Source organism: Microtus ochrogaster, chromosome 8 (assembly GCF_000317375.1).
Source record: "Microtus ochrogaster isolate Prairie Vole_2 chromosome 8, MicOch1.0, whole genome shotgun sequence".
Lineage (NCBI taxonomy): Eukaryota > Metazoa > Chordata > Mammalia > Rodentia > Cricetidae > Microtus > Microtus ochrogaster.
The window spans coordinates 72590900-72600397 of NC_022015.1; the positions used below are offsets into that span (position 1 = coordinate 72590900).

The 9498-nt window shown below is 51.7% G+C and overlaps 1 protein-coding gene across 2 annotated transcripts in view; it reads left to right on the forward strand.

Annotated features, from left to right (window-relative positions):
• Nucleotides 1-4549: 4549 nt before the first annotated feature.
• Nucleotides 4550-9498, forward strand: part of Sema4g (semaphorin 4G) — a 14913-nt gene continuing 9964 nt past the window's right edge. For both annotated transcript variants that reach the window (XR_001229027.2, XM_005352349.2), the window contains exons 1-4: nt 4550-4645; nt 7466-7973; nt 8064-8212; nt 8397-8459. Coding sequence is in view for 1 of the 2 variants with exons in the window: in XM_005352349.2 (XP_005352406.1) it covers nt 7850-7973; nt 8064-8212; nt 8397-8459 (336 nt within the window). In the remaining variant the exon portion in view is untranslated. The remainder of the gene's footprint in view (nt 4646-7465; nt 7974-8063; nt 8213-8396; nt 8460-9498) is intronic.

A 9498-nucleotide genomic window follows, 5' to 3' on the forward strand; every position in this document is an offset into this window, starting at 1 on the left:
ACAACTGTAACTCCTATGCCCTCTTCTAACCTTTATGGACACCAGGCATGAACTTACTGCTCAGTTACACATGCAGGGAAAACACCCACACACATAAAATATTAACCAGTTAGTTAATTTTAAAAATAAAATTGGCCAGAACCAGGCACCTGGGGCTGTTCTTGCTTCTAAATCAGACCTTAACTCCAGCAGTCACAGCTGGAGATGCTGTTCTTTCAGACTGGGAATTCTAGAGGCATCCATCCCTGTTCCTGCTGCCAGGCATAAGAATATGATTTCTTGTTAAATAAACCAAGCATGTTGGCCTGGTGTTATAGCTCATGCCTAAAATCCCAGCACATGGGAGGCAGAGGCAGGAGGATCACAAGCTTGAGGCCATCCTGGGCTACAGCGTAAGATTGATGGTGGAGAGTGGCCTTCCAGCATCTGCAGACGTGACCTGACACACTCTTCTTGATAACCATGGCTGGAGTCAGGGGAGGCCAAGCCAGAAGACCAGCTTTGGATCTGACTCCAAGACAAGTGGCTAGAATTCTAGAAAACATAACAGGCCATGCAGGCCTCTGGGGCACAGGAAGATAACATACAGCATTGTCACACAGGTAGCAGTTGCTGCTGAGGCTGTGTGTGACCAAAAGATCATACCCTCCACAAGGAAAGTGCTGGCAACCAGAGGCAGAGATGGCAGCACAGGAGCAAAGGCACCAGGTGGGCAAGAGGTAGGAGGACATCTTGGCTAGGCCAGAGTTTCAGTTCCTAGGCTGCATCTTCCTGGACACAAGGAGTTCACGTCTGTGTACTAGCCCTGGAGCCCTGAAGTGTCTGGGACACCAGCCTCACTCTGTCTTACTGTAGAGCTGGGAAGGCAAACTAGCCTAGTCTAGTTGGTTTGTGTTCTCTGAAGAATTCCCAATGGCATCTTCACACAGCTGCCCTGTGAAACTGCCAGCAGTGACTCCAAGGACTAGTAACACCCCACTCGACAAATGGCCGGCCTCGGGTCCCAGGGAACAAAGTTACTGCATTAGAACTGTTTTTTATTTGTTTTGATCTGGCACAAATCTTTTTTTTTTTAGATTTATTTATTTATTATGTATACAACATTCTGCCTCCATGTATGCCCGCACGCCAGAGGAGGGCGCCATATCTCAGTACAGATGGTTGTGAGCCACCATGTGGTTGCTGGGAATTGAACTCAGGACCTCTGGAAGAGCAGGCAGTGCTCTTAACCTCTGAGCCATCTCTCCAGCCCTGGCACAAATCTTATAGCCCAGGCTATATTATGTATTATATAAATTGTTATATAGCTGAGGATAACCTTGAACTGATCCTCTTGCTTCCACTGCCAAGATCAAAGGTGTGTTCAACAAACCTGTTTCAATTAGTGCTAACTTGTTTAGATTTCAAGTCCTCTCTTTACAGTCAAGAATTTGCCCGCTTGATTCGCAGGTGTGGTAATATTTTGTTTGTGTTTTAACAAATAAAGCTTGCCTGAATATCAGAGTGCAGAACTAAGCCACTAGAGGCCAGGCAGTGGTGACACACACCTTTAATCCCAGGACAGGTGGATCTCTGTTAGTTCAAGGCCACTCTGGGCTACAAGAAATTGATCCAGTCTAAACGAGAAACAGCTCACACAAAGGAGATCCCAGCACTAGGGAAGTGGAGACAGGAGTGATATGGCTGAGCAAAGAGAGGAATATAAACCCTGAGGAGACAGGAGCTCAATGCAGTCTAAGGACACGATTGCCCCTTTGGTCTGAGCATTGGTAGAGTAAGAACTCTCTGGTGGCTGATTGCCAGGGCTATACAGAGAAACCCTGTTTCAAAAAACCTAAATAAATAAAAATGAAAAGGTGCAAGAACAGGCTAGCGGTGGTGGCACATGCATGCCTTCAATCTAGAGGCAGAGGCAGGTGGATCTCTGTGAGTTCGAGGCCAGCCTGGTCTACAAGAGCTAGTTCCAGGACAGGCTTCAAAGCTACAGAGAAACCCTGTCTCGAAAGAAAAAAAAAGAAAAGAAGCATGCTCATATAGGAAAGCTGGGATTGTGTGGACTGTGCTCACGCTGATGGAACAGCACTCTAGCCACCAACAACTGGACCCCAGTGAATTTATTTTGTACAGCACAGGGAGGAGGAAGATCATCTCAGTAGGAGGTCTCTACTGGGGAGCAAACTCAGGTTGCAGTCATCCAAGCAGAGGAGGCTGCAGTGCTGGTTTTTACACACACTGCTCAGTTGTTCTTAAACACTCTTAGTTGCACACACTTGTACTTGCACAAACTCCCAACATCTGCACTGGACCTCCTGAAGGCTCAGACCACCCAGGGGCCTGAGGTACTGGGGCCCTTGATATGGCCATGCCCATGTCAAACAATATACATTCACTCAAGACTTCGTCTGTACTTTGCATGTTCGCTGAAGGCTTTCACAGCTCCCTACAGCTCAGTGAGCTGCAGAACCTGCCACACTGGCTTACTTGCTTCCTCCTGAGGGGTGTGGAGTCAGCATTACATGTCTGTGGATTTGGGGAGCCAGGCTTCTTAACCTACCGGTCCCTGCAGTTTCTCTAGTGTCAGGTACTGGGGCTGGCAGTCTTCTGTCTTTTTTTGCCTCCAACCCACCTTCCCACAAAGCCTACCGTTTCGATCTGTACTGGATCTGTCAGCTCTTCTGAAGTCTTTCCAAGCTATTAGCTGACTTCTCCCTCTCTATCTTCCACTAAGAACATTCCTGAATCACCAAATGAAACCCACTAGCCTTTTGTATGCCCCTCCTTTTCTTCCTATTCTACCTAACAAGTCTGTCTGTTCTAGCCATTTTCCCCAGGCTTGCCTGGCTAACCCTTCTCAGACTCTTCCAATCCTGTCCTCCATCAGCTCAACATATTTTGAGGCAAGTTACAATCCGCTTCAAACCTGTTTTCCCAGCTATAAAACGAAGCTACTGACTCCTCACAATGGGATGGGGATACAGAAAAAGAAGGGAATCAGGGCAGTCTGTAAAGCATGGGCTTGGCTTGGGCAGGCAAGATGGCCCAGCAGATAAAAGGGGTCTGTTACCAAGCCTGGCAACCTCTGAGCTTGATAGAGAACAGACTGCCTGCAATTTATCCTCTGGACTACTACACATGGGTGGTGACATGCATGCATTCATGCATGCATGCATACACAAAGTAAACATAAGAAATGTTTTAAAGTGTGTGCTCTTTCGAATATAAGCGTATCTCCAAGTCTCCCCCGCTGCACCACACACACAGTAAGTATCCTGTTTGCAGAGTGCCAGGAGACATTCTGACGGGGTGGAAGTGTGATCTGGGCCCTTCTGTCTAGCAGTCTGCAGTCACACACAGTCCAGACTCTAAGATTTTATGGATTGGGTGCCAAACTGTATGAGCTTTGGGGAATCCTGGAAGAGGAATGAACTTTCCTCTTAGGCTCTCATCAGTTTCATATGCCACTAGAAGCGTACTCAAACATCTAGGTACATGCAAGAAAGAGTCTTTAGGCTTATTTTTCATGCTCTTTGCCCATCATAATGTTGTCATGGATTTGGGGAGGAGGTGTAGGGTTCATAGCCAGAGCTCAGGTTTCACTAGCATTTAAGGCTAATATCACTGTTGATTTTGTTTTTGTGTTTCTGTAGTGCTGGGGGTGGAACCAGGGTGTCAGTCCTGCATGCTAGGCAAGCACTGTACCCTTGAGCCAGAACCCCAGCCTTGGATTCACTCTAATAAGCCCTGAGAAGGAGGAGAGCCTGAATCTGCCCAGAAGAGCATCCTAAAGGAGTTGGGGGAGGAGATTGATGCTGGTAAGCACAAGTTATTTAGTTGACTGGAAAGACTGAAAGTTTGGAGTTAAAAATGACAATGGAAAATGACAAACACAATCTCTGAGGTGAGCCTAGGTTTAGGCTAAAATTTGTTGAGTGAATCCGTACGCATGGTTGTGGGTTATTTTTGCATAAAGAGCGTATACTGTGTGCTGTCCCTTCATCCTTCCAGGCCCCCATCTCACCCACTCAGACCTCAAGCTGATCAGCCTGGCAGGGACGGGGAGGGGGAGCCACACACCTTGAACTGGGAACCAAGAGCTACGCAGAATCCTGATGCCCTTACTATAGTCCCCATCTGCACACCGGCACCCTAAGCCAAAGACAAGAGAGCATGGTAAACATGTTTTGCAAGAAGTGAGGTGCAGGTTAGAGAGCAGAGTACAGCATTCAGGGACCCGAGGTTTACGAGTCCCTGCAATAGGTAAATGGGAGGGGTCTTAGGACCAGGGCAGATTGGCAGGATCAGCCTGTATTAGGGCGCACGCAGTGATAAGCATCCCCACCAACAGTACCAAGTGGCGGGCTGTACCCAAAACGACTAAGCCTGGAAGAAAGGGGACACTAGGAGCCGTGGGCCTTGAGCGTCTCCCACAAATCGTTTCTATTGTGCGTGGTGGGGGGCGCGAAAGAGGGCAGGCGCCCTTCCCCGCCCCCGCCTCCGGCCCGCCTCCGGCCCCCGCCCCACCCCCGGCTCCGCCTCCACCCCGCCTCGCCTTGCTCCGGCCGCGGCCCCTTCCTCCCGCAGCTGGTGCTGTGGGGCCGCGGAACCACACGTCGCCGTCTCTATGGCCCCGGATCCCAGCGTAAAGGTGAGGGAGGCAGGGAGTGCGGGCGGTGGCAAGGCGGGGGGCCGCGGCCGGGCAAAGCCTTGTCCTCGTCCATTCCACCCTCCAAGATAGGCCAGGCCTTTCTCACCGCCGAGACCCCCGGTCCCGCATAAAAGGTTCTAGAGGGGTGCGGGCCAGGCCTCGGGTCGCACAGGGCGCCGACCCGCCTTCGCGGAGTCGGGGTTCGCAGCGGGGCAGAGACCCGCGTGGAGAACAATGTTCCCCTGGATCTGGGTCATGTCTCCTGGCGTCCAGCGGGATCGAAGGAGAGCTTGTCCTCGAGCTGCAGCAGTAGATACTGAGGTTAGATCTGAGCAGAGGAGAGAACCGCGGACTGTCCAGGATGGTGGAGGGAGGGGAAGGCGAGGGAGAGGTGCCCTCAAGCCAGGAGAGACCGCCATCCTACTGGACAGAGGGAAATACCGCTAACCCCAGGCAGGTGGACATCAGGGATGAAGGTCGAGAGTCTATTGAGCTTATTGTTGGGGGGAACCCTCCCCAGTTTTCTCCACCCTAGGATCCAACTGAAGATGATCAGAGTTCAGCAGGCAGGCCCTGGGAAGGAACCCAAACTTGGAATGAAGTGTGGGGTGTGAACTGGAGACCTTGAACCCTCTTGCCACTGGGGGAGGGGTGGCATGGTCCACCCCCTGCCCCTTAACCCGGCCCTCCCAACAGGTTAAGTGGGGGCTGAAAGCTTCAGCCCAGCTCCCCAGATGTAGATGCGGTCCATAGGGGGAAAGGGGGGGCTGGTGAGGTAGCATTCCATCTTCCCTTGGCTAAATCTGAGGGCCTCCTCTCCTGGTTAGTTACCCATTCTCCCTTTCAAGCACTCACCCCAGGTCAGAAGCCCCTCACCCTAACACACACACACACACACACACACACACACACACACACACACACACACGGAGAGGGAGAGAACTGGCCTTCCGACCAAAACCAAGACTTTCAGGAAAAGGGAGGGGATTCTGCTGTGCATCTCAGCCAAAGCCGGACCCCTTAGCATTTCACCGCGAGTGTCTGTCTCTGCCTGATGTAATTGTGGTTGAGGTCTCTGAATACATGTGTGCTGTACCTGGCATTTCACCGCGAGTGTCTGTCTGTCTGTCTCTGCCCGATGTAATTGTGGTTGAGGTCTCTGAATACATGTGTATGCTGTGCCTGGCCCACTATCAACTATTTTGTGTGCATGCCCCATACAAATGTGTGTGGACAAGGAACTCCTGTTGAATAGGAAGCAATGTATGTGTCCTGCTTGTGCACCAGGGAGGATATGTGAACCACTGACTGGATGGCGTGTGGGCACAACCTTGTGTGTATTGTTACTGTGTGGCCTTGGCCCTTTGTGTGAGCATACTTTTGCTAAGCCTCTGGGGTGGGGGTGTGCATGACTCTTGTAAGTACATGTGCTCTCTGCCCTACTTAAACATGCGTGCACACCTGTATGCAAGTGTGTCACATTCTTTGGGACCCACATGACCCAAAATAAATGCACACCTGGGCCGTGCCCTGTGCACCAAGTGGGTCCTCTGATCTAGGATCTGTTCTTCCTGCCCTATCCTTGGCACTGGCTTCAGCCAGCCCATAGGGCTCCCCCTTCTGTGCTGAGCAAATAGGAGGCCCCAAATGTAAACAGGTGTGCCTTCACAGTCAGGTGGAGCTCAGGCAGCCTGGAACCTCCCGTGGCCCCAGCCCCCAAAAGGAGAACTTGAGGTGCTCGCTCTCCGTGGTGCAGAGAGGCTCTCTTTGCTCCCTCTCATACAGTTCTAACCCTTAACTCTTGAACAGACTCTCCAGATTCCTGCTGTTCCTCTCACCAGCTCCAGATCCCTCCCCTCTTTAAGGCCAGAGAGTTAATATTTGACCCAGAAGGAAAAAGAGAGCACGGTGATACCCTCTGACCCTGCCTATGGGTGTCTGATGACATTGGGTGGATCAGGCGTCTTCCACACCTTGTCCAGCCCAGGAAATCTTTGAAAGTTCACCAGAGATAAGGGTGAGGCCTACCACCCAGCTCCACCTCAGCTGCAAAACTAAAGGTGGCCAGGATTTCAGGGTTCCATTTTCACTGTCCCCATGCTGTTGTCTAGGTTTTAACTGGTCTTGCACACACTGCCCTCTCTTGCACAGACATTACACTTGTGCAGCTCTGGGACCCAGATTCACGCACCTCACTCCCACCCCCTCACACTGGAGCTACCTGCCCGCAGTAGGTCTAGCAGGTAGGGACTCGACTCGTGTGGATGCCCAGCCAGAGGGTGCAGTATGGACTCGCATGGGCAGGACAGAGATGTGCACCCCCTCAGAGAAAAATGCCAAAGAGAAGTGTCTAATTAAAGAGAAATTCCAAAGGGAGCTCTCAGACCAATGGGAAAGAAAAAACAAAGGGGAAACAGGACAAAATTAACAAAGGCCCATTAACCGACTGCCCAGGCCTCCTGCAGAAGGCACCCCCGCAGGCAGCACTACAGGGGGATAGGCCTGTCTGAGAACCAATGCTCTACCGAAATGGTCCCATTGTCTGACTGGGCAAGAGTGTTTCCATGGGTGTGGGTTAAAAGCTGGTCTAGGGTCTTATAAAGGCGGTACGTTCACCACAGCCTTCTTTACCAGGGCAGAGATGGGCAGAATGCCTGTGAATCTGTCCTGATGGGGGAGTTCTGTGGATGTCGGGCCTCTGTCCTTCAGTGCCCCCTGAAGTCTAGTTCATGCCATTCATCTGCCACCCACACACAGAGCAAAGAGTTTCCCATTTTGGAGGGATTTTGATTTTTTGTTTTGTTTTGTTTTCTCCTTCAGAAAACAGAGAGAGAACTGAAACTCCCCCACACACCCTTGTTTGGGGGCAAGGTGACCCCTTCAGTAGCCTACAACCCTACTGGGACCCTCCAAGGCCCGCTCTCCATGGAATTTGCATTTAAGGCAGAAAGGCACTTGACCCATCCCTCCCTCTGACTTCTGAGCTGTGATTCCATGGCCACACAACCTTGTGGCTCCATGTCCCCCCCATTTCAGGATCCTCCATGGCCCTATGACTACTTGATCCCCATGGCCTCCTGACCCCTGACCTTCCATGTGATCACTACCCGGACTTTGACCCCAGAGATTGCTCTTCCCCTCCCGTCTTGTGACTCTGGCCCTGGCTGCCTTTGGGGTCTCGTGGCTCTGAACTTCCCCAGGAAGATGTGGGGGAGGCTCTGGCCCCTCCTCTTCGGTTTCCTCACAGTAACAGCTGGCCCTGGACCCTCGCTGCGGAGACCCCCCCGAGAGCTAGATGCCACCCCACGGATGACCATCTCCTATGAAGGTTAGATCCCCAACCTTGAAAGGCGATGGCTGCCAGAGCTGGGGGCAGGAAGTAGCCCCCCAGACACCTCCCTGCCTCTCTTGTTCCCAGAACTCTCCCGGATCCGGCACTTCAGGGGCCAAGCCCAGAACTATTCAACCCTCCTGCTGGAGGAGGCTTCAGAACGGCTGCTGGTGGGAGCTCGGGGCGCCCTGTTCTCTCTCAGCGCCCGTGACATAGGAGATGGTGCTCACAAAGAGGTCAGCCCCTGGCACCTGGACCAACCATAAGGTCTCCAGCACCCTGGGATCTCAGTCACCCGGAGACTTCCCCAGCCTTCCAGCCCACTCCAGTTTCCCCTGTCCTCTGGAGCCCCACTGTGGGATTCTCTGGGTACTGGCTATTGAGGTCAATATTGCAGTCTGTTCCCTTCCTTCTCACTAGATCCACTGGGAGGCCTCCCCAGAGATGCAAAGCAAGTGTCGGCAGAAAGGGAAAAACAACCAGGTATGTGATCTGCCTGTTCCCAGCCCTCCTTTCTTCCTCCTCAGCCATGGCTACCGAGATTGGGAGGGACACAGATGGCGCGGTACAGATGTGCAGCCAGTTGCACGACCACAGTGAGCATTAGGAATGGCGGGTCGTGAGGCAACCCTTCTACCCCAGCCTCCATCCCCACCCCGGGGAAATCTCAAATTAGAATCCTAGCAAATAAGTAGCTGCTACCAAGTGACAACTAGATCTAGTTCTGAGACAGTCCTAAGGTGCTTTATTATCCCCATGCCACAGAGAGAAAAAATGAGACTTTACTGGAACAGTGGCCCAAGTGCCTGGTGCTCACGGAGGGACCTTAGTCAAGTGTTAGGTCTTTCTAACTAGAAAGCAGGTGTCTGGCGGGGAAATCATCCTGGCTATGTAGCAACCAAGCACAGAGAGGTTTTTTGTATTTGTGTACTTATTTTGGAGTTATTTCATACAAGATCTTACTATGTATCCTTGGCTGTCCTGGAACTCACTCTATAGACCAGGCTGACCTTGAGCTCATAGAGGTTTGCCTGTCTCTGCGCTCTAGGGCCAGGATTAAAGGCGTGCACCACCACACCTGGCTGGAGAGTTTTTGTTTTGTTCTGTTTTGTTTTTCAAGACAGGGTTTCTCTGTGTAGCCCTGTCTGGCCTAGAACTCGTTCTGTAGACCAGGCTGGCCTTGAACTCAGGGATCAGCCTGCCTCTGCCTCCTGACTGCTGAGATTAAAGGCGTGTACCACCATACTTAACTGAGGAGTTTTTTTAAAGAATGCACATTCTTGGGGCTGGAGAGATGGCTTAACAGTTAAGAGCACTGACTGTTCTTCCAGAGGTCCTGAGTTCAATTCCCAGCAACCACATGGTGGCTCACAGACACCCATAATGAGATCTGGTGCCCTCTTCTTGCATGCAGGCAGAACAGTGTCTACATAATAAATAAATAAGTAAACAAACATTTAAAAAAAAGCCGGGCGGTGGTGGCGCACGCCTTTAATCCCAGCACTTGGGAGGCAGAGGCAGG